General features: G+C 46.8%; 1 protein-coding gene across 4 annotated transcripts in view; it reads right to left on the bottom strand.

Moving 5' to 3' along the window:
* Positions 1 to 17,651, bottom strand: part of CXXC4 (CXXC finger protein 4) — a 28,642-nt gene that overhangs the window by 8,402 nt on the left and 2,589 nt on the right. For 2 of the 4 annotated variants that reach the window (XR_005563598.1, XR_003540125.2), the window contains one exon: positions 17,489 to 17,574. Coding sequence is in view for 2 of the 4 variants with exons in the window: in XM_039381508.1 (XP_039237442.1) it covers positions 16,218 to 17,411 (1,194 nt within the window). In the remaining 2 variants the exon portion in view is untranslated. Of the gene's footprint in view, positions 1 to 4,717; positions 17,575 to 17,651 lie in introns of those variants that run through there. The other 2 variants (XM_027717890.2, XM_039381508.1) reach the window with 2 other exon arrangements.

Genomic DNA, 17,651 nt, shown 5'->3' with positions numbered 1-17,651 from the left:
AGTGTTTCCATAAAAAAACAACAAACCATGGACCCTGCAGGGTACAATGTGCATTGTACTTGCTGTCAGAATATTTCTTTCTGAATTCCAGGGAACTGCTCATTAGTATGGCAACTATTTTTTGTTGAATAATTAGTCGAGTTTGTGATAATCAGGCTCAAGCAGTACACAGCTCCTCTTTTTGTAAAAGCCGTATGAAAGGAAAGCTGTTATTGTTATGTTTATTTTTTGTCCACATGGAAATATCAGATATCAAAATAATTCTGCTTTGTCATTAGAAGTCTGACCTGTTGTCAATTCAATATCCACTCCCCCTCCACGAACATTACGCTTTAATAAATCATCTGAAAATCAACTCCCAAAGACAATGAGCTTGTTTTTTGAATACAATCACCCTGATCAGTGTGAGTTTTCTTTGTGTTGGTCGTCCAAAAGTAGGAATTGCTCATATCCGTCTTTACCAGACCCGGTTCTGCCCAGTTACGTGAGTTGAGCATAAGCACAAGCAGTGACAAAGCACAGCAGCCCTCATCCCCAGGTACACCGAGGAGAGCTAATGCAATTGCTAGACCATCCGCACCGGTCTTTGTGGGCTGTAAGATGGCTGCTGAGAGCGAGGTACACAGATTTATAATTTATAAAGAGGTTGGCTGCAGAAGAGACTGGAGTTTGGAATGGCAGGAAACAACTGTATGACTAAATTGACCTCAAAAGAACAGTCAAACATGAAAACGTATTAAACTCAATAGATTGTCTTCACCTGAAAACTAAACGTAATATTCTGCTGTGGGTCCATCTGCCTGAACACAAAACCACAGCTAGACAGAGAGATTTAAAGACACAGTGACTGAGATGGCCTTTATTTATTTTCTTGCCACATCAGGTTGAGTTACTGTCAGACGTTGTCATATCAGCTGGAAGTAAAGGTGTAACGTCTGATTAAAAGGTCATTTAGACCTTTAAATACACAGAATACTATTTTTGAAGGGCAAAGCTGTGTGCTTTTGAAAAACTGCAAGATAAGAAATTTTTGCATCTGTGCACCAAGTTCTAATTAAAGATATACATTTACAATTAAATATCCATTGCATTAACTACCAATTTGGGAATGAAATACTAATCCACCCTTAAACAAAAAATGAAATCTTTTAGAATTGAATAGCTGGTTCAAGTTAAATCTAAACCAATTTACGTGATGAAATCCATAGATTGCACCACTCTAAGAATGAAGGTTATTTCCAGACAAAGAGAGACCCTTCAGCCCATTTAAAGGTTCAGCACACCAACGTACAAGTTTAAGTGCAATGACCATCTACTGCCTGGCTGTATAAATCCAGCAGTCCCAGCTGGGGAATCAAACTCTCAGCAAGATTACAGCGCATTTCTGGATCTCTGTGCTGCCGGTAGGGAATCATTATCCTGAGTGACAGGAAAGACAGATCCCCCTGGAAGCCTAGGGAGGGGTGGTGAGGAGCAGAACCAGAGTTGATCAGTGTGGTTTTGCTGCAGAAGCCTTCACTGTGCCGGTGCAAATGCTGACAAACGGCAGGCTCGCTCTCAGGAGGATGCTCCAAAATCTCCAGCTGTGGCTTCTCCAAGCAGGTAATGCCATAAAGCATAGCACTCAAGAAAACTTATCTCTACACAAACCTGGGATGAAATGACCTCCACACTTTCAAACTCTCTATTCACCTCCCTACTTGCCAGCTTTCACTGCAAAAGAAGTAGCTCAAATATTTGAAATTTGAAATTTTAATTATTGCCTTGAAAAATCAGCTTCACATAGGGGACCAAGCATGCTACATTTTTGGAGGAGGAAGTAAAAAAAGGCAAGAGAAACCAACAGAAAATCTCTTCAATTAAGCAGCAATGGAAAAATGATACCTCCATATCTGTCCTGGGTGCCCCACAGGGAAATGTAAAAGCAGACCCTTGCTACATGCAACACATGAAAACAGCACACCAGCAGGTGATGGAAATTTCTCACCAAAGACTCTGTTTCAACACCTGTATTTTCACAGCAAAAGCACTCATTAAAGAATGATGCCTCCCACTGCCCCCTGGGATGCCAGGCAGTGGGCTTTGCTCATCCAAGGCCTGCCTGCCTGCCTGCTTGCCCAGCCCAGCCCCATCCCTTGGGAAGCTAAAGCCTACCACACTTGCCAGACCTCTCTCTCCTTGGCTTTCTGAGTCTCACAGCCAGCTGAAAGATATGATACAGACGAGTAAGGAAAACTGGCTGCTCCTGCTTGGGATGCTGTTACTTAGGGTGCTGCCAAAATTCACAGCTACCTAACCAAGACTCACTGTAAGTCATCTGTATTATTATTTTCTGTGAGGCTAGGGAATCACTTGAGGTGAACCACATTCAGAAATAAAATAGAATAATAAAATACATCAGAGCACTACATGATTGTGACCTAATATTTTACCAATGTTAAAAGATGTTGCATTATGTAAGAATTCTTTGATGTTTGATCCATGAGCAAAAATCCTGCTCTCACTGAAGTAAACTCACACGTTGGCTACGTGTGAAATTATTAGCCAAATGTGGCACTCCTCATTCCTCTTGAGGTGCCCTGGCTGAAACAATCCAGCTCAAAAGAATAGGAAGTACAGCTGAGATACATTCAACAAGACTTGGGCTACCTGGCAGTCTTTAGCGAGACCTACACAACCACAGAAATAGACAGCACCTTAATGAATCTCAAATTCACAGGGCAAATGAAATGTAACCAGTGGCTTTCCCAAAGCAGCAGGACTGGTGCTGGTGACATAGGGAAAACTAACCTTCCCAAGATCTGCAGAGAACCGCACATAAGCTTCTCAAGCTGGAGGGCAATCCCTTCATGAAATGCCTTCTACAAGAGGAGCAGTTTGGCCCACTAAGTTATATAGATATATATGTGTCTATGTATATCTCAATATACCTATCTGTGTATATATAGAGATAGATGATCAGACATAGAGAAATATGGTGCTCTGTGGTGGCCAAAAATGTTCAGCTGGAAATTCCTGGCCCCTGCATGAAAAGCCATTTGGATCAATCGCAGCCCAGCCCAGCAAACACTGACCGCCACTGGCCATAAACCAGTGCCTGTACATCTTCCTTACACTGTGAAAATACAGGCTATGGACCTGGTCAGTCCCACAGAACTCATGTGACCACCAGCAAGAAGGCAAACTGACCTTTCCTCCACATCACACCTTCTATTTCCAGTGCCACAAGCTAATTTATGTGGCAGTCAGTCACCTTGGAAATGACATCAGCATTGCTCATACATAAACAGTGAAGAATCTGGTGCAAATTCAAAACTCACTTTCCATCCTCAGTTTCCCTCTCTGGAAAGACCCTTCCCCAGACAAGTGCCAGACTGTCAGGCACACATGGCAGTACAGACCCAGCCTCGTTGCTGCGATGGAGTTGTGTGTCACGCTGTGGTGTGCTAAAGCCCAGCAGAGTGATGTGATCTCCGGACCTGCAGAGCACAGAATGTCTTGGGCTGCAAGGGACATTAAAGATCATCTAGTTCAACCCCCTTCCATGGGCAAGGGAACCTTCCACTACATCAGGCTGGTCAGAGCCCCATTCTACCTGGCCTTGAACACTTCCAGAGGTGAGGCATCCACCACTTCTCTGGGAAGCCTGTTCCAGTGCCTCACCACCTACAAGGCATTTCTTCCTAATATCTAATCTAAACCTACCTTCTTTCAGTTTAAAGCAATTCTTCCTTTTCCTATCACTACATGCCCCTGTAAAAAGTCCTTTTCCAGCTCTCTTGTAGGCCCCCTCTATGTACTGGAAGGATCCAGTCTCCTGAACCTCAGAATACCAGCATCTCCTGACCCACAGGAAGGTGGGTGGAAGTTGCCATCTGTCCTGCACCATGCTGCTCTGCCACTGGTGAATGCAGTCTGGACAGCATCTCCACTCCCTACTTGCCTAAATACTAAGCCACCCCAAGAGGAAAGCAGCCTTTCAAAGTATCTGCAGCCCACTTTGTTCCACTCATAAATATACATTACCTACAGCAATGACTTTGGGGAAAACCTCCTGCTGCTCAGATTCAGCTCACACAGTCTCCTTGAATGTTTTTCTTCAGGCAAGGAGGCTTGGGGGCAAGAAACCAGTGTGTGAACTGCATCTCGTGGAAATGCAGAAGGAAAAGGCAGAACCCAGCACGTGGCACGTTTCTGCCAGCTGCTCCGCTGCCTGTCCTGGAGGTGTGCCAGGAGACCCACCGCAGTGACCTGACACCGAGGGGGCCAGTTGCGGCTGCAGGAGGATGAGTGGATGAGGCACTCGTCTTGGCTCTGGCACATGTGCACACCAGCTGGCACAGGAGAGCTCCACACAGGAACAGCCCTCACCTCGAACTCCTGGCATCCTCCCCCCAAGCCGCAGGCCCATGGGAGGGATGTGCTACCCCAGCTCTGGACGAGGTGTGAAACAGTCCGCGAAGCTGCCGCTCCCCACAGCTGCCAAAATCCCTGGCTGCCCACCAACACTGCGCTCCTGCTCTCTGTACGTGTTATCAGGCAGTAACAGATGTCCTCTAATAACAAGCTTATTATTGGACTTAGCAGATAAAAAGGGACACATACACTGGGTCAGAAGCTTGGTGGTGAGTTGTATTCCACAGCCCACCTTAAAATATCTCTCCCCATACCTGAGCTACAGGCCTGTCTCCCTTCATGCCAAGGATGAGATTTAATATTTATTTTAAAACTCAGCTTTATTCGCTCCAAGAGGAAACGCATCTGCGTGCTGGCAGTTATTTTTCCACTTGTGGTGCATATCTCTCAGGCTGTATTTGAGACAAACCAGATTTAGAACATACCAGATTAGGAAACTCATTTGACTTTCTCTGCCGCCAGCTCCACTGAGTGAAAAGTAAACCTTTGCCATGGGACATTGCAAATAGAAATTTAAAAAATGTACTCCTAAGTCAGGGTCATGGTTTGAAAACCTGGCTCCTCTGGAATAGCTCGCTCAGAGGTAACCTCACGAAATTTCAGTGGAGTCGGCTGGGGAGTAAAGGATTTGTGCCAATGGCCACAGAGACTTGCCACTGTATGGCCGGATGCTGCCACTTGGACTCAGCAGCAGGCTGTAGCTCCCCAGCCAAATCAATAGGATTAGTCAGAGAAGTAATGTGTTTCTCCACAGGAGAAAGAAGGAGCAAAGGTGTGCCTCATTTACATTCACTACACACCATAGTTTATTTTATATATTAATTTTTTTTCACTTTATAGATGAGATTAAATTTTGGAGAATGGGTTTTTGATCTGAAAAAATGCATAATGCCATTGGGGAAAACAGATGGCAAACACAGAATCAGAAATCATAAGGAATCCAGACTAATGCTGTCAAAGAAAAACAGCTCAGTCCCAGGAAATGTTAGTAATGGAGTGAGCCCCTCTCCATGCCAGCAAGCATCTAAAGCTACGAGCAATCTTTCAGCAGAGCAGCTCTCATGCTCTGCTCCACCATCCTTAACATCCCCAGGAGACAGCTCCAGTCACTAAGCATCCCAACAATGCATCGAGGCTGGCAGGCAGAAGCGTCGCCCCAGGATGCAGGCAGAGCCCTAGAAAGGAGCACACCTCCTCTCCCCCTTCCCTCCCAGGCTTGGAGTAACTGGCAGTGGTCGCCTTCCAGCACACTCCCTCCCTTGTGCCGGTGCAGCTCTTTTGGCCAGCAAGCCGAGGGACGGAGCCAAGTCTCCACCTCTGCCGTCCCGCTCGCTCCCATGGGAGGCAGTCGCCTTGGCCGCCGGCTTCCCCGTGCCTGGCATCCTGCACGCGGGGCTGGCAGCGGCGGGCAAGCCGGGGTCGGGAACTCCTCCTGCCGTCTGCTACCCTGCAGCTGAGTTCCAGTTGGCCACGCTCCGGCCTCAGGCAGGGAATCCTAATGGCTTTCTGGCAAAGGCAGCGGGGAAGATATCAGAGGTTTGGCTTTTCAGTTTAGGGGTCTCCCACATCTCACTTGCAAAGGGATTCACATTTTTTCCCCCATTTCTATATCCCTCTCGAGCAGTTCATGCAGTTCCTTCAGTTTTTTCAGCTATCCCTGTACTTGAGGGTGGACCTGCTAAGTCTGCTAGAATGCTTACTTGGCTTATACGACTATTTTGCCTTTCTTAATTTATTATTTGCATTCTAACAGCATAGGAAGGCCTCAGGCAGAATGAGGGATTGTTTCTGTTGGTTCTGCCTGCCTGGCCTCTCAACTAGTAGGTCTGGCCTGTCTCCTGCTTTTTCAGGAATGGGAAAGGGCTCATACAAGCTTTAATAGTGTTACTTCAGAGCCCAAACTGATGCTAACCAGGTCAAAAAAGCTGTCACTCAGTGCTCCCATACTGACTGTGAAAATTAGTATCAAATAGTCAAATGTTTTATTAGCATAAAACAGAAACCTCTGTTACCGGGAAAAGTTTTATAGAGAAATTCTTGGGTAGAGGTTTGTTACCACTGTGCAACATAAAAACCAAGACCTTACAATGTAAAAGATAGTAAAAATGAAATACCACACCAGGGCTCAGCTTCTGCTTTTGCCTAGGACCTGCCTGGTTACTTCTGCTGACTTCTCTGTCAGACATTATCAACTAGAAGTGGGGCTGCCTCTTGCAATGGATGTACCACGTGCATACACCTCCCCCTCTCACACACACACTGCCATTCACCTTCTCCCTAATCAAATCTCTGTGAAGACCATCCATCAGTCCCTATCATTTATCCTTCACACACACACACCAGCTCACAAAACAGAATTATTCTTGTTAACATTCATTCCATTAATGAGAAATCCCTGCTGGTTCACCATCCAGTGGTACAAGTCTTTGCACTCACAGGCTGACATCTCTATCATCCTCCAAACTGCTGCCCTGGGGTACGGTAATCTCTTACAGACTGGTCTCCAAGCAGAGGGGAGGCATGTTTCTTAGTACTAAACCTAAATTTAAATCTCTTTCCCCTAGAGCTGCTGGGGCTTCAGTATCTTTTTCTCCTGCATGGAACCTAAAATTGGCTATGATGCCTCATTGGTTAGCTAACTGCTTCTGTCCTTTGGGATTTTTCATATGCTGTTGATAAAAGAGCCAGTGAAAAATATATCCATTAAATGTTTGGTCTCTGCTTGCTTGTTTCTTTTTCTGCAAAGCTTGCAAAAAAAAAAAAAAAGGTCTGGGGGGGGGAAATACAGAAATACATTCACTCAAATGCAGCACTTGGAATATGGGCTGAAGGAGTATAATCAGCCAATGCCTAAGACTCATCACAGGTGCCAGCTTGGCTCTCTTGCAGCCAAACATCAAGGTGAGCACCATGTATTTTCTGATTGGATGCAGGAAGAGGAGTAGCAACACAAACTCTTATACAGCAAGTCACTACAATTCCTGACTGGTAAGGAAAACGTTAAAAGATTGTAAATGGTTCTGAATTCCATTCATTCTCAGATGTGTGTTCTGAAATTTTCAAGGATGACAATTAAGACACATCTCAGTAATTATTTTCATGACACTGTCACCTCCACTGGACTTTGACCTCCAATTTACTTTACATCAGCTTCCAAGCAATCAGCCAACCACACTACCACTTCCCAGAGCTCAGATGAACTGGTGATTTAGAGAGAGCAGGTTTTATATCATTACTAAAATAGTGTCATTGAGTCTTCTCCCACCCCCTCCCACATGAGTCATACCCACAACCCTTCCAAATATATTTTTCTCCTCTTTTGTTTACTCTAAACCCAAAATCCTTTATTTGACTGATACTACTCACTTTGGAGATCACATATTTACCAATGTGTACTCCTTGCCTCTCTTTTCCATTTATGACCTCTTTAATTGCCTCACAGTAATCATGCTCTGCCCTCCTTGTACCTTCTACACAGACACTCAGGGTTCTTCAGCTCTGTTCCAAGCCTGTAACTGCCAAGGTTGCTGCATCCACACTGCATCCCCACCTCGCAGTTACGATGTACAGAAGGACAGATGTTATTGAACTGCAGTTCTTTTGGGGTATTTCTTTCGCGACAGTGGAGCAAATTCTTTGAGTTAACACGGTGTAGACTGATGTTCTGTCAGCATGCTCCAGCTTTCCTAGGACACACGGTACACACCACCAAAGAAACCTCTAAGACCAAGAACTCCTCATGCAACAAATCATCATTTTCAGCCTTTCATTTGCAAGCTTCCCCTCTCCCTTTCACATTTTTTAGCTTTCCTGTATGTACTCCTTTATCATTTCCTTAGCCCTTGAACAACTTGTTTGGATCATGCCCAGAACAAATGCTCATCCCAATATCCAAATTCTCTCCATAAATTCCAGTCAATTTAAAAAAATTAATTAAAGAAACCGGTTTACCCTAACAACAAGGGCACGTGAAAAACCCTGCTCACCCTCACCAAGGTCCCTTTCATCTGTATGAAGTCTTGGCCTTCCCCTGTACAAGTGCTAGGAAGATGACTACTGGTGAGCTCTTCAACTGCCTCACCTGAATTACTAATGGTAAACCAGCTCACAGCAGCAGATCTATTCCGTGCTCTTCTCACCAGGGGAGATCTCACTGCCATCTTCAGCCCTACCACTGTACCCTTCAGTGCTCAGTCAGTCTGTCCCATGGTCACTGAGTCACCCCTATGGAGGACCAGGCACCCCTTCACTGAGGCTTCACACATTATAAACCACCCTCAGTCACTTTTGTGTCCTCCTCTGTTTGAGCACTCTGCAGCTCTTCTTTCCTCCTCTTCTGTCCTCATCTTAAGTGATATGCATCCTGAATTCTCTTGGATTCCCCACTGCTTTCCAGTATTTATTAAGTTCCTCCTTCCACCTCAAATTTTATTACTGCTTCTCAACTTCCTAAACCACTGACTAACCTCTCTCATCTCTGTACAAATAACTCCTAGTCAAATGAAGTCTGATACCAGCTAGTGGGGATCCTATATAAAAGTACAACAGACACCATGACCACAGCAGCGTGGAACAGAAAGGAATACTCTCCTGAGACAGGAGAGGTGCAAAGTTTTCATATGGCAAACACTTCCGATACTGAGATAAAGGAAAATACCAAGTAAAGCAGGGGAAAGAATAAGACCCTAAGGTGAGTAAGGGGAAGGTGCTTGATGAGTATGCTGCCTGACAAGAACAGAGTATCCAGCATGACCCAGGCTGCTTTTATTCCTTTTAGGTTCTCATAACTCACTTGGCACCAGTGTCTGGTTAAATAAGAAGGAACGGAGAAACTCTGGAAAAACTGCAAAAAAATTAAACAGGCTTCGTGCATACCTGGCTATGTATTTTTATAGTGTTAATTAAGAGGATGCCTAGGAGTTCCAGGGAGGAGAAAATATTTCCCATAATGTCTGAGAGTAGAAGTTAACAAGCCTGCTGGGATCTTTTTAGCCCCTGCAGAGCTAAGGCTTCAACATTATTAAATGGCTGTTGCATCTAAAGTATGGTGCAACATAACACACAACAGAAAGCCCAGGATGCTGAAATGGGGGATGACTTCAGATTACACCACAGAGTAATTCAATTTCAGGACAGGTGTTTGCATGTGACTGAACAAGATGTGACTGCGGAAAACAATAAAGGTACCCAAAAGAAGAGAAAAGACAGACAGAGCAGTATGGGCTCCCAAAAAGCAAAAGAAGTGTCAAATGAAACTGCATGCTTCAAGACATTGTGGTTCAGTAAGATCATTCAAGTAGATGAGCTATCAAAAATACAGACACTACAGAAGCAGAGAAGCACTTTCTCTGGATGGTGGTACTCCTCAGAAGACATGGTGTCTGCTGCCAATTTTTAAGCATGTAGTCGGTGACTTGTTAGCAACCGGGAATTGTTAGCAACCGAGGCCAAGTCCTAGGGACTTTTTTACAGCGACACGAGTTACTTTCTTACTGCGCCTAACTCACTTGGGTACATCCAAAAAACTAATCTTAAAGCCTTTCCCTTTGCAATCGACAGCCATTTCCCACTGCAAACAGCAATCAAAAGGACTATACTATATTTGATGAGTCTTTAAAGTGTATATTCTAGGTTTGCCTGCTTAGAATTACTTCACCAAGCCTAACCCTTAAAATATATGCATGTTAAGAGCTAGAAGACTACTAGTTTTCCTTTTAACAATATAAATTTTTAGGATATCTGGAAAGGACCTGTTCTCAGTCATTGCCACGTATCAAATGCATGACAACATACAGAAATTAATATCAACCTTTTGTTTAACTCTCCAGAACACATTTATTTTAAAACCAAAAGCACAGCACCAGGATGTTGGTTTCTGACCAAAAAAACGTTTCTGACCCTTTGCTTTCCTCAGTACAAAGGGATTGTTTTCTGACATCCTAATTCATTCTCCAAGTAAGCAATGTCTTCCCTAACTTCAGTAAAAGTGTTAAGTGTGCACTTATTAAATATAATTGCATGGAAAGTGGACCCAAAACCCAAAAATATGAATATACATGAACAGGCAGACAAATATTGAGACTGTTCCTTACTGTTAACCACTCCTAAATATCGGTGTATAAAACAACGTTCACATATCTACCAGCTTAAATGAATCGCCCTATATGAATGAGGCATGATGTGTATAGTCCACATTTTGTAGAAACACCGAATTGGAAAGATTTTCCAAACATCCTGTAGTTGCCATAGGACTCCAAGTCATGATGGTTCTATGCACTGCTAACTGAAATACCTAGTTCAAAGTGACCAAGATGATTTGGGGGGGAAAAAAAAGAAAGAAAGAAAAAAGATACTTATTATGCAAATTACTGCTCAAAAAAAACCTCAAATTGCCCTCATTCATCATCTTTCTCATGGCATATACAGCTTGCCCAGCCTAAACAATACACAGAGATTTCATTATGTCAGCTTAAAAAAACAGACTAACCAATCAGTCATGACACTGAAACCCAGAGTCTGGCACAGAATCCTGACACCCCAACTGCATAACCTCTACTAGTACTTTGAGAAATGTGCAAAGAACTATTCAGTGCAATCAAAATGCAGAACCCCCATAACCAGTTAATCTCTCTTACCATACGGACAATTTCACTGGCAAACAATCATAGTTCAATGATTTAAAACAAGGAATTTCCAATGCAAGTAGAAACCAGTGTTTGTATCAAAGAGACTGCTAAGTACTTGACTGGTCTACAATTTTGCAGAATTCCTTGACATTCTGTTCAGTTCAGTACCAAATCCCACCATTAAGAGATTTCCTTAGGCAGGAGAGACTTAATTTTTGCCCCCTTTAACAAACTATACCATATCAAGCAGCAATTTATATTCTAAATTGAATGCTAATGTCATGGGCTTTGGGCACTTCCTCAGCTTTGCAAGTATCACACAAGGAAAGGGAAGCAACAACATATGAAACAGTAAACCAGACAACATCCAACTCCATTTCAGAGGAAATCACTTGCACTCAGTGATGTGCCAGAACCGTAAAGAGACCAAAAGCTCAACTCCTCTGGCTCTACACATCTTCCTCCACCCCATGTCTCCCAACAACCGCAGTGCACTCCTGCCTTGCAAGATAGGATCCTAAGACAATAAGGTCAATAAGCTTCAATGAGATTTCTGAGCAGCAGACAGCAGGCACCAGTGAGAAAAAATGCTTGCACCTGCTCTGGTCTCTGCTGGAAGTGGCAGTAGGAGGCCCTGTGTTGTACCCAAGAACCTCCAGAGATCAAAAGGAAAATTCATCATTGAATATATGTTTATCCCAGACATGCAATATCCGAATGAAAGTGATAAAAAAACATTGCAAAGCACTCAACGAAGGTCAGATCTTGCTCTGCTTCTCACGTCCCCCACTCCCTGCCCACACCATTATGGCAGGATTATGCACCATGTTGGAAGCCCCAAGCAAGAGTATCACAGTCACCCAGCAAGGGCTCTCATATGGTGCTAACAACCAGTTCCAGTGCAGGCACACTCCCTGCAGGCTCAGGCCTGGGAACAGAAAAACAAGAGCACCCTTGGTGGAGCACACGGGGCATGAATGAGAAGAGGGGAAAAACAGCACTCAGGGTCAATCAGGGCTTTGCAGCCAATTCCAATGTGAATTGCACTCAGGACAGACTATGGTTCTTGCTCCAGCTGTAAATGCCCAGGAACAAGGACTGCTTTTTTGCTCATCTGCACAGTGTTTAACACATGCACATGGGGAGACTCGGCCAGATGGAGGGCTACGAGGCAGTGGCAGGCAGGAGAGACAGACTGTCATACAGCAACATTGCTGATGTTAAGTGATGAACAGCAACGCAGGCTACAAGGTGGTCTTTCTTTTTCACCTTCCAGTTAGCCAGTTGGATCGTGTTAGCCACCTGCTCCTTATCAGACTTTACAGTTCCCCCTCACACTACTCAATTCCATCATGCCGTCACTTAACTCGTGCATGTAATTTAAAGCTAGATAGACGGCAGGGAAATTGCTTCCTCTGAGGCCCCTACTAATTGACCCCTATCCACAGAGCTCAGCAGTCTTCCCTTAACGCGCTCACACACGCTACCGCTACACGAAGTGCAAGTTCGGAGGTTGCCAGCGCAGCCTCTCTCCCCCGTGGCAATGCCATATGGTGTTAAGATTTTCAGGATCAGACGCCGTTCCTGCTGAAATCAATCATCACAACCTATCCCCGGAGAAGGCCATCTCAAACTCCCACTGGCTTGAAATGCAACTCAGCGAGGTGCCTTGGATTTGGAGGCTGGTATCGACTATATCGAGGTGGTATGCAAACATTCACTTGAATAGCGCACGTATCAATTAGCTGGGCTATTACAAAGAAAGCAAGTGGTACCAGCTATGATGACAGCATGCCTAAACAGATGATAGTTCACAATTGGGCAGGGCCCTTCAGCCCCTCCAATGCAAGTCAGCCCCTCCGCCTGAATTTGTTGCCATGCTAATGAAAATGAGGAGTGGGGTAAATGAGATTCATATGCTGAATGGAAGAGGTTCACTTCAAAGAGAGGGGGATGTAAACTATCGTCAGGCTTCTAATCTTCATAACCTGCAGCAGAAGTTATAGACACGTATACCAATCAGAGGAAAATAAGTAGTCTCTATGGGTAAATAAAGATTATGTCTCTTTAAACCGACTGTAAATCTGAATGAACACAGAATATACATACACAAGTAGGCAGCGTGCAACGTGACGTCAATCTTATTTTTATAGATTTATTATTGCCGTACATAAAATTTCCTAGTAATAATAACATTCTATGAAAAATACTAGAGCATTGGGACACTTTTAATGTGAAAATAGTACAAGAAAAGTAGGAAAAAATAATTCAAGTGTTTTAAAAAAAATGCTGGGTGAGAAGCATTCCATTAAAAATGTGAGGGTCAGGGACTAGAAAGCATTCACGTGAATCTGTCTTCGACTCCATGTACTAACGTTTTTTATCCTATGCCTTCATTGCACCAGTAGAAAAGACTTAAAGGAAAAAGAGAGAAATGGTTTTTGTGGGATCAGCCAGTTTACTGTTTATTGGTATTATTCTCATTTTTCATTTATTCTGTTTTTAAACATAGTTCCACCCCTTGCCTTAAATCACCCCTGCAACTTGCAGCCACTGTCGAGCACAATTCATAAATCTTACAAGTGTGTAGTAGAATTTGAGCCCCTCAATCCTTGATGCATTTCCATGGGACTGTGCCTACCAAGGTGCCAGGGGATCCCCCATGCAGAGTGGGGGACTCCCCTGGAGCACAGGCCAAATGAGTCACTCCAGCGGCTCACTCCACAGAGAGGCTGCCCTTGCCTGCCCCTCGACACCAACACTGCTACTGCAGTGCCCTCATGTAGGCCCTGTCACTCTCTGACACCCTTACAGCTGGTGGCCATATGGCCAGAGCACTGCTGCTGCGCTTGTGCTGTAGGCAGCCCTACTGTCACTCTTTATTAGGTAATTTATTTTTTTAAAAAAAGAAGAAGAAAGAAGACATAAGGAAAACAACCACAGAAGAAAGTTAGTCTTCCTCTCCTACTGACAAACCACATTTCTGTAATGAAATCAGTCACATCCTGTGACAAAACTTTGTGATGGGCCACGACCTGCAGAGAAGCGATGCCTTACTGACCTCTCCACAGCTGGAAAGAGAAACCTGTTTCCTTCGAGTCACAGTACAGCAGCAGAAGAGCTTTTGTGTTTACGTTTCTGACAGAGCACAAACAGGAGAGAGTGAGTGGGGGAGAGAGAGAGAGAATGAAGAAAAGAAGTGAAGGCAGGTGGTTATGAGAGCACACAAGTGGCTAATTAAACCACAGGTTTTACTAGTCACAGTGGTTAAACAATTTTAACAGGCGGCATTCTCATAACACGCCTGAAAAGTTTTTACGCTGTCGAACACCTTTGTCAGGAGCGAGGAAGTTCTGGAAATGTGCTCAGAGATGCACACAAACCCATAGGAAGATCTGATAACGTTCAAATTTGTTCCAGAGATAGCTCACTTTCTGCACAAATCGATAAGCCATCAGAACCTATCATTTATCACAAACATTAAATCCCAGCAGCATCCTAGTTTGCAAGCCTAATGAGGGAACCTGGCACACAAAGGCACCCCCAGTGCTGGGTGGTGTGGGGAGGATTCTCCATGCCTCTGGCTCAGAGAAATCTCTTTTAGGCTGTATTCAGCATTATAATCCATCATTAACAGACTGGGGCATTGGGTATCTTTGTTGCAAACTTGCTGCAAAAGCAACAAAGGCATGCTATTGAGGAAAACAAGAGTTGGAAACCCAATCTAGTTTCTGTCCCCTGGGAAGTCCATCCTGGTTTTTGCATTAGCGATGCTGGGTCACCATACATTCACAAAAAAGAGCTAAAAGGAGGGAGAGCTATGAATCAAACTTTCAGCAAGGACAGTTCACTCTTGCAAAAACGGATTAATTAGTTGTTTTGATGAAGCTGGTTAGGAAAGAGTTAATGGTATCAGCCAAATGTCAGTTAAAACCCCAAATGCTGCTTTTGTCCCATGGCAGTGTCAATATGAACACCATTATCTCCATTTATTTAACACAGAATAAATTAATTGGCTCTTAGTGTTGCTTTTTCCCCAGAATCCCTCATCCCACCTCTTCCTGGAAAGAACTCCTGGAAGCAACGAGCAAGGGAATAAACCGCTCTGCAGACATGCACGAGCATACACACACACACACACAGAGACAGAAGTTGCAATTTCTCACTGAGTTTCTGATTTCTGTGACTACAAATCTTGATGTCACCCGGCATACACTACTCCTCTGTACTAAATCCATCATCCTCGACACCTTCAAATGCACCCGATATGTGCATCTAACCAGCAACACTATAATTTTAATAATGACAAGGGATTAAGTGTGATTACTAGTCTTTTCTCTCACTTGTTTCCTCCCCCTAACGGTACCATCCAATTGCCGTTTTCCTCACGGATGTGTATTCTGGTTCCCATTGTCTGTCGTACCCAATACGTTAACCGAAATATCTGCGACATGGGATCTGCCTGTCTCTCCTATGTCTAGTAAACCTGAAAACCTGTTGTTACAGCTTTGGGGAGCACAATACATTGTCAGTTCCGAGGACACATCGTAAAAATAACCGTACATACAGTTCACTCCGAAATCAGTTCAGTCATACCTGTGCTATTCTTCCATTGTGTTTAATACACCACGAACAGGTTATTTCGTAAAAGACATTGCCAAAGAAATCACTTGGGCACGTTTCACCGACTACCAGGCTCTATGGCCAGTTGCCTGTCTAGGACAAACTGCTACCAGTCAATCTGGAGATGAACTCGCCATCGCTTTCCCCTGAACTTCTGACAGCGAGAGGCGGGCGTTCTGCTAAAACTTTCCCTTTCCCACCTCCCCGTCCCTACAAACCTCCCCGAATCGTCATTATTGCCGTTAATTAAAAAAAAAAAAAAAAAGAGAGAGAGAGAAAAGAAAAAAAAATAATAAAAAGAAACCAGAGAGAGCCAGCAGTCTTATGGAAACAGCACGGCAGGTAAACCAGGTTAGCATCGTCCCGTAACGGCCACGAGCTGGCGGGGCGGGGGCCGGCGCCCCCCGACCGTCCCTCCTCGGCCCGGGGCCGGAGGCCAGGGCCCGGCTCCGCGGGGCGCCGCGGGGGGCGGCGTTTCTCTTCCCTGCGGGGCGGAGAAGGGCGGGCGGCGGGGCCGCGCCGCGGGGAGCCGCACCCGCGGCGGGAGCTCCCTCAGAGCCTGAAGGAGGCCTCGGAGAAGGGATGCTGCATCTTGAAGCTAGACAAGAAGCACTGGAGGGGCGGGGGCAGGGGGTTGAGGAGGGACGGCGGGAGGCTGGGGAAAAAGAAATCATCTCCTCTGACCTCTAGCGAAGTGCCCGGTTTTTTCTTAAGCTCTTCACATTTCCTAAATTTGCAGATCTGGTGTCCCGTTTTGCGGTTCCTGCAACTGCTGCAGACTCCACAGTTGATGAGCCGCTTGCAGGGCACGCACACCCCGCAGCGTTTCCGCTTCTTCTTGGCGGGGTTGCCCGCCCCGGCCCCGGCCCCGCCGCCGGTGCCGCCGGCCCCCCCTCCGCCTCCGCCGCCACCGCCTCCACCGCCCCCCGCGCCGGCGGCGGCTCCCAGGGCGGAGGCGGGTGAGGCCGAGGCGTGGCTCTGCGGGCAGTCCGCCAGGTTGGCGATCTGGAAGGCGCTGTCTGTGACGGCGGCCGAGGCCGCGGCGGGGGAGTGCAGGGCCGTCATGACGATGACCCCGGGGGGCAGGGACAGGCCGCCCAGCGCCGGGATGGCCGAGAACGTGCCGACGCGGTCGGGGAGGTTCATGATCTCGGCTTCGGTGGCGCCGCACTTGAGCTTGTTCATGCACTCGCCGGCCAGCGGCCGGCAGTGCTCGGGGGCGAGCGTGGAGAGGAAGTTGCCGTTGGCCATGGGCAGGGCGGGCTGCTCGGCCGGCGGGCAGCCGGGCTTGCCCAGCCGCTGCGAGTCGCTCCGGTGGTGCATGCCGCCCCTGCCGGCGTGCAGCGAGGAGGCGGCGGCGGCGGCCGCGGAGGCGGCGGCGGAGGAGGAGGAGGAGGAGGGTTTCCTCGCGCCGCCCGCCGCGCCGCCGCCGCCGCCGCTGCCCCAGAGCATGGCGGTGGCGGCGGCGGCCGTGGCGGTGTCGCAGTTCCAGGGGGACATGCCGATGCGGGCGGCGGCGGCGGCGGCGGCACTGGGGAAGATGGGGGTGGTGATGCGGGCGATCTTGGCCGCCTGGGGGAAGGCGCCGCCGTTGGTCTTGTAGAAGGTGGCGAAGGAGCGGTACCTCTCCATCTCCGAGTTGTAATCCACAAGGCTGTTGAGGGCCCCCTCGGGCAGGTGGCTGTCCTTGGGCAGCCCTGGCGCCTCGGGGTTGGGGCCGCTCTCCACGCACACGTTGGTGTTCATGGTGGCCGGGTCGGGGGGGGACGGGACAGGGGGATGGGGGTCGGGGGGAGAGGGACAGGGACGGGGGGGGTCGCTTAATCCTCCTCCTCCTCCGGGCGCATCCCCGCGGTCGGTGCCTGGCCGGGCAGCCGTTCCTCCGGCATCCTCACGGGAGCTGCCGCAGCTGAAATACAAAAAGTCATTTCCGAGGGGGTGCGCGCGCGCGGGGGGCGCTCACGGCCGCCCACGGCCACCCCGGGG

The sequence above is a fragment of the Pipra filicauda genome, unplaced genomic scaffold (genome assembly GCF_003945595.2).
Source record: "Pipra filicauda isolate LSUMZ 115617 unplaced genomic scaffold, ASM394559v2 scaffold228_size1260155_pilon, whole genome shotgun sequence".
In the NCBI taxonomy this organism is placed as follows: domain Eukaryota; kingdom Metazoa; phylum Chordata; class Aves; order Passeriformes; family Pipridae; genus Pipra; species Pipra filicauda.
The sequence above is the reverse complement of the archived record's forward strand: the minus strand, read 5'-3'. Positions and strand labels throughout refer to the sequence as shown.